Source organism: Crocuta crocuta, unplaced genomic scaffold, assembly GCF_008692635.1.
Source record: "Crocuta crocuta isolate KB4526 unplaced genomic scaffold, BGI_CrCroc_1.0 scaffold68, whole genome shotgun sequence".
NCBI classification, from domain to species: Eukaryota; Metazoa; Chordata; class Mammalia; order Carnivora; family Hyaenidae; genus Crocuta; species Crocuta crocuta.
In genome coordinates this window covers 2,310,503-2,333,993 of record NW_027532426.1, presented here as the reverse complement: position 1 = coordinate 2,333,993, position 23,491 = coordinate 2,310,503, and the positions used below count along the sequence as shown (strand labels likewise).

The following is a 23,491-nucleotide window of genomic DNA, read 5'->3' as shown; positions in this document are numbered from 1 at the left end:
GGCAGACAGCCACCCTCAGTGTACCTCATACTGCACACTGCCCTGACTCTGCACGATGCAGCCTCCTGCCCCATGCTGCAGCTGTTGCATGTCTACTGCAAGCCCAGGCTGAACCCACAGGTTCACTTACTGCATGCTGACTGCACCAGAGAGCCTTGACTCCCCACTGCAGCTGCCACTGCACACCACAGGCTCCCTTCACCCATTGCAGACCCCTCTTTACCCCCCACTCTGCATCCCACATTGCATCCCGTGGGTTTCATCCCAGCTGCCCTTCTCATCCCTATAATTCCAAGGGGTCCCAAGGGAGGCACCCTCCCTTCCCCCATGGATTGCAAACCCCAGTTATGCTCCCCCTCCCCTAAGAAAAGAGGCTCCAGCAGAGCTGAGAATGCAGGAGCCTGAGACTAACATGAACAAGGGCATCTCAACGCGGAGAGGCTGTTGGCCAGAATCCCACACTTAGCAAGTGATTCTGCCCAGTATAAACCGGGCAATTGGTAGATGAGCTCCCCTACACACACACACACACACACACACACACACACACACCTCCCCAAGAGCAGACTGTGGAGACAGGCCCCGCCCACCCTGGGAGCCAAGGGAAGGCTGTGGCCCCCGCTGGTAAAACTGGGCTAATGACAGTGGGGGAACCGGCGGGGCCAGGGGGGGTGCTGGGGTAATTAGGGTTCTGCCTGGCGCTGGGAGATCCCGAGATGAAAGGGGCTCTGGCGTCACCGAGATGGTTTTATGTCCATGAATGCAGGTGTGTGTGTGCGTACATGGGGGGTGGGGCTGGCACGGTAGGGAGACCTCTCCTTTGGGGAAGGAGATCCATTTTTATGCAGCCTGCACTCCTCCTTAGATGGCCCTGATACCATGCGGATTTTGGTGGGGGCACACAGGGGAGGAAATACCACCCACCTCGGTAAAACTGAGACTTGAGGAGGTAGGGCAAGCTTTGCCCCCTCCCCTGCTCACCAAGGGAACCAGACTGTTGAGGAAATAGGTGGTGACGGTGAATAGAAAACCTATACTGGAAGAGGGTGACATTTGAAAGAGGCAGTGGACCAGGTAATGTTAGAAATAAGAGGGGAAGGGAGGCAATGGGGAGTGAACCTCCAAAAGATTAAAAACATGAGATGATTGAAGTAAAAGGACCTGAGGGGTCACTTGCCCAACCCTCACATTTTAAGGTTGAGAAAGCTCTGTCTCCGGGAGCGGTGGTGATTTGCTCAAGGTCACACACTGAGTTACTGGCAAAGAAGGGCCCCAACTCAGAAACAAACTCTAAAGCTCCCACAGGGGTTTGGTATTTAGACTTTCTCCCCGACTTATAAGGTGCAGGCGGCCGATCAATACTCCCTTCTCCATCCCCATGGTGCAAACCCAAAAACCTCGGATTCTTCCAGCAAGCCAAGGCTATTTTTTTTAAATATGTCACCGAGCACCACTGCTGTCGGTGGCGCCTGGAGTGGGGCGGGCGAGCGCGAACGGGGCGGGGGCAGAGGNCCCCCCGCCCCCCCCCGCGCTCACTCGCACTCACACCCGGGCGCAGGAGGCGGGCGGCCCGGGCCCCACCGGCCCCCCATGGACGCCCCCGGCACGGGGCGCTGAGACCCCACGTCGCTGCCCAGCCCTGTCCAGCGCGCCACGCCGAGGTAAGGGGGAGGGAGCGAAGGGGCATTAATATGCAAATGCCTCGCGATTGATTATGCAAAGCCGTGGGGCTCTAGGGCCAGCTCCCTGGCGGGCTGGGGGGCGCCCGGGGGTACCTGCTGCCAGCCTCTGCCTTCCTCGGCGCCTCGGTCACCCTGTCACATTCCGGGAGCTCGCAACTTACGCCCCGGGGAAGGGAGGTGTTGCTAGGAGGTCGCTGGGCCCCGGGGTTCGCCGGCAGAGATGGCGTCCAGGCCTCCCCCTCGAGGGCCCNGGCCTGAGGCCTGCCCCCCAGCCCCCACCCCCAGCGCCGAGGCCGAGGCCGAGGCCGAGTGGGCTTTGCAAAGACGCCTCCAGCTGCGGAGGGCAGTATGAGAGGTGGGGGGGGGCTTGCACAGGCCCCCGGAGAGGGAAGTCCCCCCCCATTCCACCCGCCTCCCCAATTGAGCATGGCCCTGTGGTTGCAACACTCCTAATTGCAAAAAAACGCGGCTTGGAAGGGAGGGAGTGTGTGTAGGGGGGAGTGTATTTGAGGGTCCCTAGATGATCTGGAGAGTTGCAAGCTAGTGTGGTTAGGGAAGAGAGGGAGGAAGGGACCTGTGTGGTGTGCCCCCTTCCCTTGTTTTCCTCCCCTTGCAACGTGTCTCTGGTGCCCCTTCGGTGCCTGGGGCCCACTCTTGTCCGGTGTGAAAGAAAGGCCTGGGGCGGGCAGGGGGGTTAGGGATGATAGGGCCAGTGAAGAGTGCCACCGTTTACAGGGGTGGAGGTCGCGGAAGGAAAGCCTGTGGGATGGGAGCCCGCCCCTCAATGCTGGCTCTGGCTCCAGCAGGGGGAAGGGATGAAGGGGGATGTTGTCCATGATGAGGGAGGGGAAGCAAATGTGACATGCAGACACAGAGATATGCCCACACAGACAGGCACATGCATGCACACCCAGGGACACCCAGGCAGACTCAAGGACAGGAGCTGCTGGACACACCCACATGGGGACAAGGGAAGAGGCAGGCTGCTGCTGCACCGGGGAGCTGAAAGGGGTGGGACACACCCACAGGAGACTAAGAGCAGACCCATGCACATACCCACGCACAGGGTCACACGGAGATGCTGTCACACACAGGGGCAAGGAGGAGTCGCTGTCACCCACACAGAAAAAGTCACTATCACACGCATGCATGAACACAGAGCAATTGCACACAGGCGCACATTACAAAAGACCCTGTCACTCACAAGCACACACGTGCTAGCATGAGCCCAGTCACACAGGCATCATCGCCTGCCGTGACAGTGGCTGTCACTCAGTCAAAAGCAAACGCAGTTACATTTCAACACATGTATACACAACTTAGCAACAAGTATTTTCCTGGACTCTTACTGGGGATCTCTAAGGTTCTGTATACAACAAAACCTCTACTCCAAAGAAAATTAAATTTGCCTCTGTGAAAAGACTTTCCTGCATAATGGTGCAAGGCATGCGTTCATAATATTCTGAGTCTCTATTGCTTGTCATTCCCCCCTCCCCCCAACCCACTAAATCATGAGCTCCTTGAGACCTGGGAGAATCACTCCAGGAGCTCTGGATCCCACCCAGAGCCTAGCACAGGAGTGCTCTGTAAATACTTGTTAATTGATTGACTGAAATCTCCAGACACAGGTGTACTCATTTGCACAAGGTCCCAGGGACTCAGGTGCAGAAGGCGTTCACAGGGCTCAGGTCCACACACAGTCACAGGTCTATGCCGACAGCTGCGTCCAGACAACCCCAGATGTGTACACTGTAGCTGTGCAGTCAGGCACACCCCTGCATGCACACATAGTTGTGTCGTAGATTTTTTTCCCTCAAGCTTCCTCCTGTCTTCTTCCTCTAGGCTTAGCCTTTTTTTTTTTTTTTTCTTTTTTTGAGGGACAGAGAAACAAGAGCAAAGAGAGCAGGGGCAGGGGGGTTCCAGAGGGCCGAGTCATGGGGCTGAAGCAATGTCCAGTGACTTCCAGCAGCTGAGATTATCCTAGCTGCTGTGCGTGTGTGTATGTGTGTGTGTGTGTGTGTGTAGCGGGGGAGGCATTTGGGGAGAGCCAGCTCCTAGGGAGCTGTCCCTAATGCCACCTTTAAAAGCAAACGTGGGCCCCAGCAGCTCCTGCTGGGGTCATTTGTCTGAGCCTTTCCTGGGGCCATTGACTTGCCCCCTGGGCGGAGTTCCTGCCTCCCATCATGAGTCTGGCCCCTTTTCCCACCTCTGCCCTCCCGTCTAAACTTGGAAGCCTTCCTTAGGAGGCCGTGTGCTGGTGAGTGTCTGGTTGAGTGATGTGTATTTTTGACTTGGAATTTCTCTCTAATGCTGTCTCTCATTTGCTGTCTTGCTGTGTCTGATTCTCCCTCATCTTGTTTCTCTGACAGTCTGGAACTCTCCCCCAGTCGCTACCCCCGGTCTACCCCTGTTCTTGTCTCCGTCACAGCCTCTTTTTTCAGAGCTGGGAACTGGCAGTGATGAGCTTCATACTTTTCCAGTTGTTAATACTCAAACCCCGCCCCTCGCCCCGCCTGCCCTGCCTCTGGGGTCAATGGGAGGTTGGGTGGGGGGGCAGGGGGCTCAGCTGGCTGCTCAGGACATCCTCCTGCACTTCCTCAGTGCTGCAGCTGCAGCAGCAAGTTTTGGGGGCTGAGAATGGGGGTAAGGGAAGGGGGGGTCAGCTACGGCTCATGCTGACCTCTTAGGCTGGAGGGCTCAGCCAAGGGTACACCAGCTCAGTGGAAGCCCCGGTATGGGTATGGTATGCGGGCTACAGCCAGCTAGCTCCTAAGCAAGCCAGTGAGGAGGCCCCCACCACACTGACCCACAGGAAAATAGTCCCCACCCCATGGCCAGTGGCGGGACTTGGCAAGGCCCCACCGAGCAGGGTCAGTGACAGGACTCACAATGGCCTTTCTCCACACCCCTGGCAGCTGAAATCCACCTCAGAGATGCCCAACAGCTGTGCCCTCTGCCCGGCCTCAGAGCCTGGTTCAGAGGGTACAGCTGCCCAGACTCTGTGGGGGGCCGAGTGAGGCCCCACTCCATGAGTGCAGGCTCCAGCTCAGAGTGGGAATTTGAGCAGGGGGCAGTGGGGCAGGGGGCCCAGGGCTGAGGGGACACTAAGCATTTCTGGCCATACTCCCCAGTAGCCATGACCTATTTGAATGAGGAGGCGCTGGTAGTGATTCTACTCTAGATAATCCATAGGCTTCTATAGAAGAGGACATTGAGGCTCAGTCAAAAGGGAGACTTCACTGGATCAAAGAACAAGGTATTGTTCCTTTAGCAGGTAATGGCTAAGAGCAGGGGTTTTTGTTTGTTTGGTTGTTGTTGTTTTTTTCTTTTTCTTTTTTTTTTTGGAGCTAGAGTGCCTCAGGGTTGAATCCCAGCTCTGTCACTTGCTAGTTGTATAACCTTGGACAATCAATTGAACCTTTCCCTTATCTGTAAATTGGGGATAATGATACTTATCTCATTCATCTTTTTGAGGATTAGAGGAGTTAGAATATATAAAATGCTTTTAAAAGTGCCTGGTGCATGACAAGCACTGTAAATGAGGAAACCTGGAGGTCTGGGTTCCCTTGGATTTCTCGGAGAAGCCAGGTGGAGAAATGGTTCTCCCACAGGAATAGGATGGGCGTTGGGTAGGATAGTGGGTCCCTCATCTCCATCCTCCTTACCTTTCATGTCATATCTTGCTCCCCTACAAGTCTTTGCAACCTGGAGCCCCTCTACCTCTTGCACATAGAATGCAGCACCCTACCTCTGCTGGCGATCCAGCATCCCAGCTACTACCTACCATCGATCAATCACTAAGGACCTAGCCCTGGCTGATAGATGCCACATTCCCCATCCCTGCACTGAGAGGGCATTAGCGTGAAGGGTGGTGGCACTAAGGACCAGTGGGTGGGTGTGGCACCTTGAGGACCAGGGTCCTTCCGCCCGTTGCCTCTCTTCCTCTTTGAGTCTGGCGATAAGACTCCCTTTCTCCCCCAGATCCCTCTTCTTCAGTCCCTCCCCCTGCAAGGTGCAGCAGCGGAAGGATGCCCTGCAGTGGGAGAGCCTCTGGGCTGGGAGGCTAATCTCAACTCCAGTTCTCAGGGTTGCAAAGGTGTTTGGGGGATTTGTGCCTCCTGGGGAAGAGGCAGGCATGACTGTGGCAGAAAGAGCACTGGCTGGGAGCTGGAGGCTGGGTCTTTGCCATTCACCAGTTGCTGACTTTGGCCTGGGCTTTCCTCATCTGGAGACAATGATGCCTACCTCATTCTGAGCGAGGGCAAATAACATAATGTGGCCTGACACCTGTGTTCAATCCGTGTTGCATGCTGGCGTGGTAAGCAACGCCTGTGGATTCTCCTGTTCTCCCGGGACCTGGCACACACGGACCCACGTGCCCCCTGGAACCAGAGACTGTTCCCAGTCTCTCAGAGAGGCATCTGGGGCTAGTGTGTGTGTGTGTGTGTGTGTGTGTGTGTGTGGCGGGGAGGGGAGATTTGGTTTTCAGGCACACTGCCCTGTTGCCTGCCCTCCTCCCCAGCGGGCCAAGGCTGTGGTAACAAAGGGGACCTCCCTTTTGTATGCTTTTGTATGAGGTGGTCCAGACGGAAGGGTTAGAAGTTCTCTGGGTAGACAAGGAGAGCAAGGTGGAACTTACTGGTGCCCAGGAAGTGCTATGGTTGCTCCTGTGCTTTGAGGATGAGCACTTAGTCTAGCGACAAGGGACTGGGGTTAAGGGTTAGGGCCAAAGCACAGCCACACACACCCCCAGCAGTGGCAAACAGTAGCACAAGCCCACCTCCCCTTCTTCCTCCTCTCTTCCTCTTGTAAGGAAGAGATGAGTTCTTGGCTCTCAGAGCCGGAGCTGCCTGTTTCATTTTCTCTTTTACCCAGGCGCGTAGGCGGGGGAAGGGGAAAGCGGACCCGAGGCTATAGGCTATTGGTGGCTATCGGCGTTTTTGTACACACCAGTGAGTGGGTGTGTTGTGCGCGCATCCATGTGTGCATGTTTTGTGCATGTGTGGGCTGGGGAGGGCTCTGAATATCTCCTGGAACTGGGCACCCGCAGCCCGTGGCTCTGCGCATGCGGGGTGAGTGTGTGTGTCTGCACGTGTCCGTGTGTGTGCCGGAGACTCAGCTGCATTCACTTGCTCGCGCGCGCTCTCTCGCTCTCTCCTGCTGTCTCTTTTCGCGCGCGCACACACACACGTACTCACACACAATTTTCACTCTCTCTCTTCCCATTCCCTCCCACCCCCTCTCCCCCTTCTCTAGCGCTCGCGCACTCTGTCTCTCGCGCGCGCTCTCCCTTCCCCCCTCCCTCTTTCACTCTCCCTCCCTCTCCCCGCCCCCTCTCTCTGCCTCTGCCAGTTCTGCTTGGGTGGGGGCTAACTCTCCCGTCCCTGGGGTGCCTGGGAGAACATCCCTGCCTTTCTTTTCGCCTCCACCATTCTCTTCCCTCCTGGGCTGTGCTCCCCAGGGCTTGGAGACTACTCCTTTCTATGGTCTCCTGGGAGGAAGGCAGCGGGGAAGGGAGGACCCCAAGCTCTGTGCCCGTGGTGCCATCTGCAGCGAGTGCCTTGGCCCGGTGACATTCATGCCTCCAGCATTCAGCTGCCCTAGCTCCCAGCTCCGGTTACCCTACCCGGCTGGCTGCTGGGGGGAGGGTGGGGAGAATGTGCCATGCCCAGCTTGGGGGGTGCTCCTAACTCTGCCTTCTTGGCTACTTGGATGTCCCGCTTCCGTTCCTGAGGGGAACTGGGGCAGAGGCAAGAAGTTCTGTGGGTTGGCAGGGAAGGGGCTGAGCTCTTGAGCGTGGTTGTGGGCACAGGGGATGGAGCTGACCTCTAGACCTGGGCACCCACCTTGATGCCTCACTGGAGCTGGCCTGGGGTGGGAAGAGGGAGAGGAGAGCAGCAGGTGGTTAAGGTTATGGGGGGGGGTGATGTACAGTCTTTGCAGTCTTTGATGTTAATACTGGGCATCTGGCCCAAGTCAAGGCTGCTGTTTATGTCTTTCTGTCTCTGATCTGCAGGGGGGAGTTTCCTGTTATATTCTTTGGGGGGAGAGGATCTTTTGTTTAACCATTCAGCCCCCTATGTCTTATCCCCCACCGGCATCTCCCATTCTCTAGCCTCCAAGGCTCCTTGGTGGCTAGGAGATCAGACTTAAGGGTCACTACCCTTAAGCTCCAGAATCCCATCTCAGGGGGGCCCAGGGAGAACCCACCAAGGAGTTCTGCCTCACTCTCCTCCCTCCCCCTTGCCAAGCTGGTGCCTGCGTCTGTGTATTCCTCTGCCATCATACCTGCCAAATAGGACCTTCATTCCCGCCTTCACGCCCTTCTCTTTCCTGGCACTAGGATAACAGTGAGTTGGGTGGGGCAGTCACACTCAGTCCATACCTGAGAATAGAACAGGGTGACCTGGGAAAGGAGAAAGAGGTCCTGGCCCTAAGAGGCACCTACCCCTCCGCATGGGGGGGCCCGTGTTGTGCTGCAGCCTTCACTCCCGCCAGACTCCCCAGGGGCTGTTGGTGTTTGTGGCTGCTCGTGGGAGCCCACGTTGGCACAGGCAGTAGTGTGCACATAGACGCCTGTGTTTGCCTGTACATGCCCCTGTGTATGTTTGGGCTACAGTGGCCACCGGCGCCCCTTAGCATCACCCTTCTTGGCGCCCATGGTGTGGAGTCAGGGCATCAATGCCAGGTTATTGAGGGAGGGGGGAAGTATCTCCCCCCACCCTAGCATCAGGCAAAGGGGAAGGGGAAAGGGAGGCGTGAACCTACCCACAGCACTATTAATAGCCCACATGCCAGGCCACCAAGAACCAGCTGTCACCGTGGAAACCATTTCTACTCCCCCCTCCCCCAGCCTCCATGGGGTGGGACTTAGGCGGGGCATGAAGCACCCCCCACCCATCTTTCTTTGTTACCTTTCTCTCTTTGTCTCTCCTCCCTACCTCACCCCTTCGGTCCCCCATCCCCCATCTCATTGCTGCCTTTCCTTTCATTGTCATCCCAGCTCTACCCCCTATCCCTGCCCATCTCTTTGTTCTTGCCCCTCCTCATCTTTCTCCCCACTTTTCTCCCCCCCATCATCCCTTTTGCCCTTCTCCTCCTCTTCTTTCTCCACTTTTCTCAGCCCCCTCTATACGTGTGTGTCTTTTCCTCTGTGGTTGGCAAGGAGGAGGGCTGGGCTTTCTTTAGAACGTTAAGGACAAAGTCCAGGGGCCCCAGACAGATGGGGCCAAAGCCAAGAGCAGACACTTGGAGGAGTAGCATGTGTAGAATCTGGGGCTAGATTGTGGGGGCCCAGAATCCCCCTGGGTGTGCAGGAGTGCGGAGAGGGGCAGTCCAGCAGTGGGAACCTGGCGTGGTGCCCATGGAGACCGCATTGGCCTCTTGCCTCTGTCCCCCCGTTGCAGAAGCACTTAAACTTAATGAAATGCTTCCCCTCCGTGGGCACCTTGCCCATACTGCCACCCAACAGCTCTTATCTGACAAAGGCAGTGGGTGGCCAGCCCACCCGACAGGTGCGTCTTGCCTTCCGGCTGTCCGGCCTAGTCTCACAACCCCAGAGCTCTCTTCTTCGGGCCGAGCCCCCACCTCTGCAGGGCATGTGCGAGGAAGGAGCTTGGGGAATTAAGCAGGACTCCAGGAGGAGGGGAGAGAGGCTGCCCTTCAGGGTGGGCATACTTAACCGCGACCCCCCCTCCCCCGCTGCTCACAGTGAACACAGGAGCACATGGTATATGCTTCCCTGCATGTTGGGCCCTCTCCTTGCTCTGTGTTGCCTCAGAGGTCCAGGTATGTCCATAGAGACCCGGGGTCCCCAGGGGCTCTCCAGTTTCTTGCTTGGTGGTGCCAGCCGAGGGTGCCCTGAGCATGAGGGCAGCACCTTGCTCCTCTGCCCATTGCCAGGGGTCATTGGAGCCTGGTTGCACTAACAGGCACTAGGGCACCGTTCTGCTCAGCACAGAGGTGGGGCAGGGAGGGAGCGTGCCCCTCCCCCCTGCAGGCACGTGCAGGCCCTTGGCAGTGCCCAGACACATTTGGAGTTAAGGCTGGGCTGGGGAGGGGGAAGGGAAAATAAACATGGTGGCTTAGGTTGGCACTGCCCCAGGTGTGCCCTGTAGCAATTGGCAGTGGCAGGGTGCAGAAGGAGGGGGTCCTCCAGAGCTATGGCCCGGGGCAGGAGCTGCCCATGCCATGTGGCTGCTGCTGGTGTCCCCTGCCTGGCCTGGCCCACAGCTGCTAATACCCATTCCCATACACCCTGGCCCTGCTCGCCTGCCCCCAGGGCCTGCTCCCCAGGGCTGCCCCTCTCTCAGCATGCCCACTCCTGTGCCTGCCTCCTCCCATCCCTGGGGGCGCTTGGGCCTCCGGCTGGCGAGTGGATTTTTCCAGCTTCTGTAAACAAGTGGTGGCAGCATGCCAGGTGGGCAGGAGACAGGCGGGGGCAGCACCGCAGCCAGGGTGTGCCAAGCACCGAGGCACAGCCTGAGGGGGGAGACAGGGAGACACCCAGACCCAGAGAGAGAGAGAGAGAGAGAGAGAGAGAGAGAGGAGTCAGATGCAGAGAGCCGACCAGAGGAAGCCTCACTGGGCACAGATAGAAGTGGAAACAGAGGCGACAGAAAATAGCCCTCTATTGTCCGGCCCAACCCCCACAACTTCCCTGGCCCCCTACCCCTCAGCGCCCTGGCTGAGGGCAGCAGGCCCCAGTGCCCAGTCCCTGGGCATCCCCACCCACTCCTTCTCCTCCCCCTACCTCCACCCCTTAGGGCTGGCTACGCCATTATAAATTTATAACAGGAATTTCTTCACAAGCCAAGAAAAACTTGACCTACTTTCTCGACAGCTCCCTGGGCTAAGGCTCCCCGCTCATTGCCCCCCCCCACCCCAGTCTCCTGTCCAGCCCCCAGTGCCCAGTCTATGGGGGTAGCAAGAGGCCTAAGGGTCCTGCCGTCTGTCACGCTGGGGGTTTGCCTGGGTGCAGAGGCCCTGTCCTGTTGCCCTGCCCTGCCCAATGACCTGACTTATCTGTCTCCCCTCCCACCCTGGCTCCTTATCAGCTCCTGGGGGTGGGGCGGGGGGCCCAGGGGTGAGGTCTCTGGTACAGCGGCCACGTGATGGAGGTTGTGTCTGGGGAACTGCACCCTTTGTCCCCCTCTCACATGCCCACACCTGCCTGTGTGTGCAGACTGTACACCTCAGGTCTGTCGCCTGTGGTCAGACAGGCAGCGTGGAGGGAATGGTGGGCCCCGGCTGGCACTGCCCGTGGCCCCAGCTAGCGGACTGAGGCTAGCATTTGAGACAGGCTGTTAGGTTCTTATGCCTGAGCCACCTGCTTCCTAGCTGTGTGGACGTGAATGCATGATCAAGCTATCTGAGCCTGTTTCTTCATCTGTAAGGTTCTGATGCCCACCTCAGAGGACACATATTATCTATTCAGGTAGCCCATGTTCATTTCCTTTCCCCTTGCCCTTGCTGTCCTGGTGGGTGGTAGCACCGTTAAACCAACTGGGAAGTCTGGTCCTCAGACTGGGAAGCGTGACTTGGGACCTTGTACAGGAAGCTCTGGGGTCCTTGGGGAACTGGGATTGAGGAGTCGTTATTTGGTCCTCAGCAGGGGGGAGGTCAATTCCCCACTGTTTTCAACAGTGTCTCTCCATTAACGCACTCAGGTGGGCATTCACGATCCCTGCACGCGGCCCCCAGGTCCCACCTATCCTTCTCCAGTACCCCCTACATGAGGGCTGAAAACTGCTCCTCCTGGCTCCCTTCTTGCCCTGTAATGCTGATAACTTTTAGAAAAACTCGCCTAGACGGGTGGTAACAATAGCTACGTACGTTCAATGGACACTTATCAAAAGGCCTGGCATTTGACTGAATGTCAGGACTGAGACGTACATATGACCTGATTCTTTTCCTCCATACCTTTCCAGGGGCTCAAGATGTATATCTCCAGTCTTGCCTCCTGCACCTGTTGATCTGACAGGCTGTCCTGTTCCCCTCTATCTATGCTTGCCCTCCATGCCTGCCACCACCTTGTGACGAGCCCCAAGAGCCCAAAAATGCTGCCACCAAAGGAATCCTATCCACCTACCGCCACCGTGCCATTGCCTTATCCCCGCCTCTCTCCTCTCTTTGCAGGGACTTCTGGACAAGACTCCAAAGCTACTCCCTCAGCCCAAGACCCCTCCTCAGACCCAGCTTGCCCTCAGCCCTACCACCTGCCACTCCCTGGCCCCTCTCACCGCCCGCCCCCCTCGGGGCGCAGGGCATGGTGTGAAAGGCCAAGTGTTGAGGGGGGCACCATGGGTGCTGTGCCCTAGGGCCTGGGTGGCAGGGGGTGGGCGGCCTGTGGGTGTGCCGGGGGGGCCGTCGTGCCCACCCCAGTCTCTTGGCGTGCTGGAGGGCATCGTGGATGGAATTGAAGTGAATGGAACAGAAGCCAAGCAAGGTGGAGTGTGGGTCAGACCCAGAGGAGAACAGGTAATGGCTCCAGCAGCCCGGTTGCGTTAGTTCTTAGGCAGCACGCACAGTCCTCTCCCGCTAGGCAAACGAGAGCTGAGCTTGGGCCTTTTAAGCACCTCTGGAAGGACGGGCATGGGGCCAGCAAGCCGGCTGCCTACCTTTGCCCAGGAGATGAGGTCATGACCACATGTGGCAGGGAATTAGGCACCTGGATTGAGAGATGTCCATTTTGGAGGGGGGAGGCGATGCAGAGCACAGTAATTACAGGCGGCAGGCACGTGGCCCTTCTCTTGACAGTGCTGGGAAATCTCAGATGCCTTCCCAGTGGCCCTCACCTGAGCGTGTGGAATCCACATAGCCTTGCCATTTTCCTCCTCTCCCTTCCAGACTAGCATGTGGTCCTGAAGCCATGGTGCCTGGGACACGACATTTCAGGGCACATGCACCAGTAACTGTTGGTCACAGCCCATGCTTATATTTGGAATCTATTGGGAGCCCCACAAGCTCTTCCTTGTTCATGGGTGAGAGCGGGCACTGCCATGGGGCTCCTCCCAGGAAGTGGAAGTACATGCCAACTCTGAAGGTTTTGCTCACACGTGGAGGGGGAACCAGTCTGCATACACAACTAGGGATGTGTTACCTGTGATTTGCGTTGCCTTTGAGGAACCCAGAGGGTCTCTGCCTCTCCATCTGCCCCAAGTGGCACAGAGCTGTGTCCCAGTTGGCATGATGCCCCAGGAGCTGGGTACAGCCTGTGCCTATGGCCAGGGAGAAGGTGGGGGTGGGGGTGCTCTGGGGAGAAGTGTGGCTGTTGCCTTGGAAACCAGATCTTGAGCCAGGAGACCAGAGGCTTGGCCAGGCAAAGCCTTGGGGCCCATGTCTGGGTCCCTGAAATGATGGAAGAAATGGACGAGGCTGGCAGTTGGGTAGGGCACCTCGGGTATCCCTCTTCAAAGCCCAGGATGGGGGGAGGGCTCTGAAAAAGAAGACATGGCCTGTCAGTGCATAGCACTCACTTGCAGCCTCTGTATCTCCCTGCCCAGACTTCTGTGAGTCTGGGAGAGGCTGCTCCTGACTCAAAGGAAAGCAGGAATGCAGGTTCCTGGTACCCCCAAGGCTGCATCCCCTCCCCCCATCTTTCTGCGCCACCTTGTGGCTGTCCCTGGGACTGCACCCTCTAAATCGTAATTGCTGAAACCACCAGCTCAACTGGGGGCTACGTGGCCTGGAGTTCTCCCACACCCACTCCTCCTGGAGGCAGGAGGGAGATCTGACTCTCCAGTGGTTGTAGAAAACAGACAGGGGAACTCCACAGGGGGCCTGGAACACACACTTGTCTGTGATTGTGACCCTGGCCAAGGTCACTGTGTCAGTGTGTTGGGAGCTGCATCAGGCTCCAGGGGGAGGAGCCCTGCAACATGCCACATGCAGGGTGGGTGTGGAAGGTTATACAATCCATACACGTATGTAGAGGCTTATGTAACCTGTGTGTGCTGCGGTTATATAACATGTATGGGTCGAGATTGGTAACATATATGTGCAGTGGCTGAGGGTTGCTAACACCTTGCAGTGGAGGGTGCAGGAGTCCTTGTCCTGGTTCTGACTCCAGTGCACAGTGTCACCAGGCACAAATGGAACTTCGGGTTGTTGCTTTGTTAAATAGAGGCCATGAACAGGGTGGCTTTGGAAGTCTCCTCTCGTTCCAGGTAATAGGCTCTAGTTGCTAGGCACATATGCTTTCAGTCACTGTGGTTATTCACCATGTACGTGACCTGGAAATCAAGCCACATGTTCACTAGGAGGAGGGGGTGGTATTATTAGGTGTCCATCCAGAAGGTTGTGTAACACATGGGTCATAGAATGTATTCAAGAATGCGCTGAAAATTTCATAGATGTATGGATCCTGATGCTTACTTACTATCCTTAGTTTTATACTGAGGGCTGCATAGTTATCCAGATGCTCTGGTCTTCTGTTACGTACATCTGCGTGTGTCCCAAAGGTTATATAGCTTTAAGCGTGTCCAGAAGATTGTTTCTGCAGAAGTTCCATGTACTGAAGGTTTAAATATGTGTCTATCCTGTGGATTAAGGGTGTTGAATTTTCTGTAGGGTGTGTGTGTGTTTGTGAGCGCGTGCGTGCGTGTATGTTGGGGCCCTAGAATGTGCCTGTGCCCCAGCCAAGCCCTTTATCTCTCACCCCAAAGCTTCTAGATGGCTGGACCTTTCTCAGTTTTGTCAGCTGACCTGGGGGTGGAAGTGGAATGAGGACACAAGATGGTGGGAGTTGGGCTTGGGAGATTATATAAACCTATTGGATAAGAAGGGGGCTGCCCAGAGACTGCTCTGTGATTTTGCCCACTTTGCCCCCATCCAGTGCCAGGTCACCAGATGGAAAGCGAAAAAGAAAGAACGGCCAATGTTCCCTGAAAACCAGCATGTCAGGTGAGCCTGGCTGTTTGTGACTTTCTTCCTTCAACCCCATCACATCAGGCCTACGGCTCTCTGGGAGCCTGGGTATGGACCAGCAGCTCCTGTGTCCCTTGGGGAGAGTCACCTAGAGGGCTTGGGACGGACTTGCCTGGAGGTGAGAGGGGTGATAAGGGCATGCCTTACCCAGCCTTTGAGGATGGGTTAGGTCAAGAAGGACCTCTTCTCTTTCCTGATAACCCCCTTCCCTGAGCCCCACCCCACCCCTGTGCCCCTGAATCAGGGTCTGGGGCTAATGGGCCACGGGACTGTTTTCCCCTGAGATGAGCTGCTGACATGTGCTTCTCCTTCTCCTGCATCCCCTGCCCCTCAGATGCAGCAAGAGAAAATCCCCGAATGGGCAGTTGGAAGAACTGGGATTCTCCATGTTCTTAGGGAAGGGGATGGACAAGGTGACCTCTAATGTGTCTCCAGGATTCTACCTAGACACAAAGAACCTTTCAAGGAGGCTGGGCTAGGGGATGGGCCAGGAAGGAGAGGTTGGGGGATGAAGGAAGTATAGGAGCCTCTCTGCTGGGGGCCCAAGCCATGCCTGCCTGCCTCCCTTCCTCCCTCCCAGGGTATATCCCTAGTTACCTGGACAAAGACGAGCAGTGTGTCGTGTGTGGGGACAAGGCAACCGGTTATCACTACCGCTGCATCACTTGTGAGGGCTGCAAGGTATGGACCAGCCAGCTCCTGCCCCTCCCCCCCCCCACCTGAGCCCCAATCTCACCCACCTGAAGGCCCTCGGTGCCTGGCAGGGACAACCCTATCGACCCCTAACCTAAAGCCCACCTGTTGCACCACCATTTCTCCTCTCTTATTCATTTGTCCATTTACAACCTCTGCTCTGCCACTCATAGATAAGATGCTGAATTTCTCTGGGCCTCAGTTTCTTCATCTATACAATGGGGATAATCACACTACCTACCTCACAGAGCTGTTGGGAGAATTAAATGAGCTAATTCATACCGAGTATTTAAAACAGTGCCAGGTACGTAAGAAGCGCTCATTAAATCCCAGCTGTCATCCATCCACTTGCTGGATCAGGTGTGAGGGAGGTAGTATGCGCCCTGCCTTCAAGCTGCTCACAGCCTACCAGAGAGAGGCGCACTGGAAACAAATACTGGTTTTCAAAATGTGATTCATGGACTGCCTGCAGGACTAGTTCAGCGCAGATCTCCAGGCCTCATTCCAGCCCTACTCAGTCAGAACTTGTGTGGTGAGGCCTTTGTGGACTCTGCCTTGGAACAGGTCCCCAGTTACCCCCCTGCACCTAGAAGAGTGAGAACGAGTGCTGGGGAGCACAGTGGGGCCCAGACTTGGAGAGGATAACAGAGTCTGCCTGGGCAGTTGGGACAAGGTCATAGACTTGGGGAGCCTTAATTAGATCTCACCTAGCTCATTTTCATCTGCAAGGGTTTTCAAGGATCATCACCTCCTGAAAATGTAAGACCTTCCAAGAAACCAGAGTCTTTAAAAATATAGGAAGACTTCAAGTTCCTCTCTTTCTTAGTGTCAACCAAGCCAAGACCACCGGGTTCAGGGTCCCTTAGAAGTGCTCCTGGAAACAATACAAGCGGCATAACACAGAGCAAGGATCCTCACCCTCAAGGACAGTCGAGTCCCAGAGAAGGATCCCAGAAAGACAGAAATGCCTTGGCCCCAGCTCTCGAGAGTCTGATGTTTTAAGTCTAGAGTGAGGCCCAGGAATTTGTATTTTTCGTTAAGTGCAATTGCTAATTTATTTTATTTTAATTTTTAAGTGCACTAGATGGTTTTATTTTATTTTTTTAAGTGCACTAGATGATTTTAATACACCCCAGAATGTGAGAACTCAGATCTTGTATCCCATACCTCAGGTCCAGTGCTGGCTCTCCTGCCCATTTAACCACATGACTTTGGACAGATTGCTTAATCTCTCCAAACTTCAGTTCCCTAGTCTCAAAATGGAGATAGTAACATTTTGAGACTACCTCATGGGGTGGACACAAGCATCAAATGTGATGATGCACACACAGAAATGGCTCATGAGTGCCTCATAGCGAGTGTTCAGCACTTGGTAGCTCTTCCTGTTATTGCCGCCATCTTGATTCTTGAGACTTTTCCTTTAGGGCAAAGACTAAACCCAATATGTAGAATTGAAAACTTTCTTTTAAACCTACTCATGTCCATACACAATGACTTTTCTTGATTTTTCAACCCCTCTATTTCGAGAATTCCACCTGCATGAGCAATAGGCAGCATGTATAAGGATGGGTGTGGGAGGTCAGTTTTATTGTCAGAGTTGTTTCGCAGGATGGAAAATAAGGTATCAGTTGGACTTCCAAAGCTGCTGCTATTCCTTCAGGCATCATAGCACCTGACACCATCCCAGGCTCATGTCTGTGAACTGGGTTCCTCATCCTTCCCCTCTGCCACCATCCTTCCCCATGTGCCCCTGCCCCTCAGCAGCCCTGAGAGCTGAGGGTACATATTTCTAAAGTCCTCTGGCCCCGCCAGGTGATTCTGGGCTTACTGGCGTCAGGAGGATGCCAGGTTCCCTCATCAATCCCCCCCCCTGCCCCCGCCAGTGAGCTACATGGTTGGTTCATGAAGGGGAGATCATGATCACTACATGCTCCATCTCCCTCCACCCCAGGGCTTCTTTCGCCGCACAATCCAGAAGAACCTCCATCCCACCTACTCCTGCAAATATGACAGCTGCTGTGTCATTGACAAGATCACCCGCAACCAGTGCCAGCTGTGTCGCTTCAAGAAGTGCATCGCCGTGGGCATGGCCATGGACTGTAAGGGGATTGGGGTGGGGGTGGGGTGGGGTTGTTGAGCCAGGTCGCCATGGGTAGGGGTGAGTTCAGATGTGACTGCTCCCCGCCAGACTATCCTCAGAGCCCACAGTGCAGAGTGACAATCCAGGCCAGGATGATAGGGAATGAATATTCAGGATCTTGGGCCCTGCACGTGGGCCCCAGTGCCTACCTGCCTTTCACCACACCAGGGCCTTAGAAAGAGTTGTGGGGTAGAACGAAGTCCTGATTACCTCCCCATAGCACAGTGTTCCTGACCACCAGAAAAACAGCCCACTTTTGGGTGAGAGTGGGCATCTTGCATTGGCTAGGGAGTGGGTAGCAGCGTCTTCTAATAACCACTGTCGCCATAACCCTTTAGACCAGAACACGATAGTCAACATGGTCCCAGTGACTATCATGATCCAGGTTGTGCCACCTAACTGCTAGGTGATATTTGGGAAGGCACCTAACCTTTCTGCCCCCCCGTTTCTGAACCTGTACATTGGGAAGAGTAGCTTCTGAGCAGGTTGTGGAGACTGCCATGCAGAGAGCATCATTTCTCTCTGCCATTGACAGTGGTTCTAGATGACTCGAAGCGAGTGGCCAAGCGCAAGCTGATTGAGCAGAACCGGGAGCGGCGACGGAAAGAGGAGATGATCCGATCACTGCAGCAGCGACCAGAGCCTACTCCCGAAGAGTGGGACCTGATCCATGTTGCCACAGAAGCCCATCGCAGTACGAATGCCCAGGGCAGCCATTGGAAGCAGAGGCGGAAATTCCTGGTAAGGAGAGAGGGGGCGTGGGGAGAGCAGCAGCCAAGTGGCCAGGAGGAAGAGCGAGCTCAGAGTCTTGCTTCCCTCAGGAAGCCTTCTTTGTTTAATCTGACCCAAAGCTAATGCTCTCTACAGTATGGCGATCCTGATTCATACGCCTATGCATATGTATTGCTGATGTCACAGCCTTGCCTATTCAACCTGATTGGGAGCTTCCTGGTTGAATTTCCAGAGAGCAGGGGCAACTTCTCGTCTTTTTCCTACCCACAGTGACTGGGAGGAGAGAGTGAGGACCGGTTATGTAATAGTATTTGGGGGCAGCTGATGGGTGCCAGGCATTATGGCAGGCCCTGGCAAAACTGAATGCTAAGTGAATGGGCAGCATGGGAGGAGAACTGTTGGCTGTGTATGTTGAGTGAAGACAGGAAACCAGTATCCAGTTCCTAGAGGAGTGTGCCAGCGGGTGGAACAGTATAGCATTAAGAGCACAGCCTCCAGTACCAAGCACATGTGTGTATCGTGGTCAGGAGTCAGACTACCTGGGTTCAAATCCTGGTTCTGCCGCTTACTAGTCATGTGACCTTGGGCTTACTGCTTAGCCACACTGTGCCTTAGTTTTCTCATCTGTGAAATGGTGGTAAGTATAACATCCTTACAAGGTTGTGGTGGGGATTCAACAGGATCTATAAAACACATAGCCTAGTGCCTAACTGCATATTAAATATGTTAAATATTCAATAAACATAGCTTCTATTATTATGATATTACTTCTACTACTGTTAGGATCACTGTTATTATTAGCCGGCTTGCAGCTCTGGCTCTGATCTATTCTCTGCCCCAAGGTGAAGGAGAAGCCTTAGGCCTAGGGCAGGGCAGTCCCCTGGTACTGGCCGCCCCTCTTCCCCAAGCTGCCTTGGAGCTCCCCCTGGTGGGCAGGGAGGCTCAGTGAGAGGTTGAAAGGGGTCTGTAGCCCCAGCTGACCCCTGTCTCTTCCTTCATAAAGCCGGATGACATCGGCCAGTCACCCATCGTCTCCATGCCGGATGGAGACAAGGTGGACCTAGAGGCCTTCAGCGAGTTTACCAAGATCATCACCCCGGCCATCACCCGTGTGGTGGACTTTGCCAAAAAACTGCCCATGTTCTCCGAGGTGAGTGGCAGATGGGAAAGGCATGGTGCCACACTAGAGGAAACCTGGGGCTGCTCCCTTGGTCACCCAGTGTCAGCATATGCTCATCTAAGGTCCTCTGGACAGGGAGCAATCCCTATAAATTGACACACATCTAACACACACACACCACGAACACACACACACAGCTAGCCAATGCCTAAAGAACCATGACACTCCAAGTGCCCCGCCTCCCCAGCCCCTCCCTGCCCTCCTCCCTCAGCATCTACATGGGTATCCTGGCTCCAGCAGCTTGAAATTTCTCATTTTAAAGAGCACTAAGTCTGGGCACAGGCTGCCCTACTAGCTGTGTGACCTTGGCTGTGTTACCTAATTCCAAGTGCCTAATTTTCCCCTGCAGTGGGGATGGCGCTAATGATGGGAGGGAGTTCATTCATAGGCATAATTGTGAGGTTTACTGACATAGGGCATGTCCATGGCCCAGAGCAAAGTTAGTTGTTCAGAGTACACTGGCTGAGGTCATTGGTGGCCTCACACCTCCCAAAGGACACCCACAAGAGACATTCATGGGGAAGGGCATGCTGAGTGTTCCTGGGGCCTTGCCACTCTGCAGCTGCCTTGTGAAGACCAGATCATCCTCCTGAAGGGGTGCTGCATGGAGATCATGTCCTTGCGGGCGGCTGTCCGCTATGACCCCGAGAGCGACACCCTGACACTGAGCGGGGAGATGGCCGTCAAGCGGGAGCAGCTCAAGAATGGCGGCCTGGGCGTAGTCTCCGACGCCATCTTTGAACTGGGCAAGTCACTCTCTGCCTTTAACCTGGATGATACGGAAGTGGCTCTGCTGCAGGCTGTGCTGCTAATGTCAACAGGTACCTGCCTACCAGCTGGGAGGGCTCGGAAGCTTCCAGGGCTTGGCTGGGCCCTGGGCCTATCGCTGTCCTCTTCCTTGAATCCTACACTTGTTCTCTATTCCCCAGCTTCTCTGTACCCCAAGCTTACCTCTGTCATTAGGCCCATTCTCTGTCCCCGGACCTTTGTTCTGTTACCCATCCCCCCTTGGTTCTGATGTCCAGGCACATCTCTTACTTCCCCATGTCTCCTCTGCCCCTTATCCCATCTTCCCTCTGTTCTTTCTCTCTGTCCCCCCCCACCCNAACCACCTACCCCCCCATCCCTCCTCTGTCCCCTCTCCCTGCCCCTTCTCCCCTCTGCCCTTCTTCCCACCAACTCGTCTCTTTGCCCCCTAGTCCTGCCCTGTCTCCAAGCCTCCCCTCTCTTCCTACCTCTCAGTCCCGGTCTTCTTTCCTCACTACTTCTCCAAACCCCCAGCACCCCAGACTCCTCCACCCTGCTCTTGCTCCCATACACACCGCAGGCCCTTTCCCTCCCCTTTCCCCCACCCTAGTCTCTCCATGTCTGTCTATCTGCCTTCACCCACTCATGCTCATACCCCTTCTTCACTGCAGACCGCTCGGGCCTGCTATGTGTGGACAAGATCGAGAAGAGTCAGGAGGCGTACCTGCTGGCGTTCGAGCACTACGTGAACCACCGCAAACACAACATTCCGCACTTCTGGCCCAAGCTGCTGATGAAGGTGACTGACCTCCGCATGATCGGGGCCTGCCACGCCAGCCGCTTCCTCCACATGAAAGTCGAGTGCCCCACCGAACTGTTCCCCCCACTCTTCCTCGAGGTCTTTGAGGATCAGGAAGTCTAAAGCCTCAGGCGGCCAGAGGGTGTGCGGAGCTGGTGGGGAGGAGCCTGGAGAGAAGGGGCAGAGCTGGGGGGCTGAGGGAGGCCCCCCCACCCCTCTTCTCTCCTTCCTCTCGTCCTCGGATAGATTCAGCTCCCACACACACACCCTGCACTGCCCGTCCCTCCTCAGAACCTCCAGCCCTGGGACAGGGCAAACACATGAACTTGCTATGAAAAGGACAGTGTGGGAGGCTGGGGGACCGTGTCCTGCAGTTCCCAGGACCCCATCCTCTAAGGTAGGGGAAGGGAAGGAGATCTAAGAGGGGACAAGCCATCTTGACCGTAGGGGATGGAGGAATGTGGGGTGGGGGAAGATGCCCTCAACTTAGCCCCTACACACACACAAGAGAGAGCCCCCCCTGCACAGTTCCTCGACCGAGGTTCCCCCTCCAGGCTAAGGGCCTCTCTGCTTCCCCAGACGCCTGGGTGCAAAGAAAGGCTTGGCTTGGCTCCTCCCCCTGGAGGTTAAAAATTAGTCATTCTAACTGCACTTTGGAAACCAGGCAAGGGGAGAAGATACATGAAGAAAAACTAGACAGAGAGAAAAAGAAAAAAAAGAGAGTGAGCGATTGATAGAGATAGAGAGAGAGAGAGATGATATTAAGTTATTAACCGAGGCTGGCCCCCTACCACCCCTAAGCACTTTGAGAGCTGCCCCTCCTCCCCCCGAATCAGAGAGAACTGCCCCACATACCAGGTCCCCAAGGGCAGGGCTGCCGATCAGAGCTGTGAGTTAACACAACAGGGTCCCGGCCATCCCTCCTTGCCTTGCCCCTCCCCATGTGCCCCTTCGGCACCCCCCGCCCAGTGCTCCCTCTGCTCTCTGCCACTCGTGCCCGCTGAGTTCCATCTACCTCTCACGCTGGATGCCAGCTGGCCCTCACCAGCCTGCCCTGCTGCCCACACAGCTCCCCTTTCAAGTGCCCAGCCCCAGGGGTCTCTCCCTGCCCCCCTACTCCTTCCACACCTTGGCACCCGCACAGGAAAAACTGTGGCTCAAGCTCCTGCCCTCCTCACGCCTGCAGTATTAGCTACAATCCAGATGCTGCTGCACTTGGGGGGGGGGGGACGTGGGGGGGTGTGTGTGTGCTTCTCCCAGAGCCTCCACCCCCTTAGGACCGTGTCCCCATCTGTCTTCTGGGCTCTCTCTAACCTCTGCCCTCTTCCTTCCCGACTCCCACTCAATGCACTAACCCAGACTCTGGGCGGGCAGGCACCAGAACGGGGGTGTCTAGATAAATGGCACTTAGTTGGGGCCCCAGGGAGGGGGCGGTTGGTGCTCCTCCTTTTTTCTTTGAAGCTCTTTAGGCCAGCCGCCCCTCTGCCCCTGGGACCCCCTTCCCCTCTTCTTTTCTCTAATTCAGGGACTTTGGCTTGAGCCACCTCCCACCCTCCTGGTGAGGAGTGCTCTGTTGGTCTGCACTTGGGTGAGCTGCCCTCCTCCTCTTCCGTTTGGCTGTCGCCCACTGCCCACTCCACAGGGGAGAGAGGGAGGGAGGAGGTAGCCCTCCCATGGGTGGGGGGGAGGGAGGGGGGGAGGGACAGNACCCTGACCCTCAGCCTGCCACAGCCCCCTACATACACACACACACACACACACACACACACACACACACACACGCGCGCGGGAAGGCAATGCTATGCTGCCCATCAGGGCATGCCCTTCCCCCACTGTCCAGGTGTTCTGACAGGGGTGGAGGGCCTGGAAGAGCATCCGCTGTCACCTGTGCATGTGCCTGCCCTGCCCGCCTTGGGCTCGTGGGCTGCCCCTGCTGTCTTTGTCTGTCTCTATCCTCTCTCTCTCCTGGGGTACTGATTCCTATATTACTCCAGTCCCATGGGTAAGCCCTCTTGTACCCTCCTCTGGGGGTATACCACCCCTGGGGGCCCAGTGGAATTCCTGACCTGTCTGCTGTCTCCCCCCTCCCTCCATCCCCACCTCCAGCCCTCCATCCCCATTCTCAGCCATGAACATGGTAGAGAAAAGGCCTTAAAGGGGCTTGGCCTCTTACAGGCACTTGGGAATCCCCCTCCCCTCCCAATCATATGAGCTGTGATCCCCTACTCCTCCCCCACCTCTGACCCCTCCCCCCTCACTCTAGGTGATGTGGGGTGTGTATGTGTGTGTTTCTCTGCGTGAATGTGTGAGCAAGTACATGTGGCGGGGCAGGAGCCAGGGGACTCAGGAGCGCCACGCACCTGCTCTAGAGAGGCAGCTGTCCCAGTCCCTGCTTTGGAAGTGGGGGACAGGGCCCTCTCCTGGGGGCCATTGGTGCTAATGAGGGGGATGGCCTTGATGTGGGTGCTTAGCATGCCTCCCCCAGTATTGGCCCGGGGCACTAGGGCAGGCGGGGTGGGGCAGCAGGTGCAGTATTGGTGGGAGGAGGGACTGCTGGGAATGGGCCAGGCCAGGACAAGGGGGGGCCAGAG

At 56.0% G+C, this 23,491-nt stretch overlaps 1 protein-coding gene across 1 annotated transcript; it reads left to right on the top strand.

The window, feature by feature from the left end:
* Positions 1-1,532: 1,532 nt before the first annotated feature.
* Positions 1,533-22,553, top strand: THRA (thyroid hormone receptor alpha). The gene is made up of 9 exons (XM_077779369.1): positions 1,533-1,661; positions 11,820-12,161; positions 14,518-14,585; positions 15,190-15,290; positions 17,254-17,401; positions 17,978-18,183; positions 19,178-19,324; positions 19,917-20,175; positions 20,773-22,553. The coding sequence occupies exons 2-9, from the start codon at positions 12,109-12,111 to the stop codon at positions 21,021-21,023; spliced, it is 1,233 nt and encodes a 410-aa protein (XP_077635495.1). The 5' UTR covers positions 1,533-1,661; positions 11,820-12,108; the 3' UTR covers positions 21,024-22,553.
* Positions 22,554-23,491: the final 938 nt, after the last annotated feature.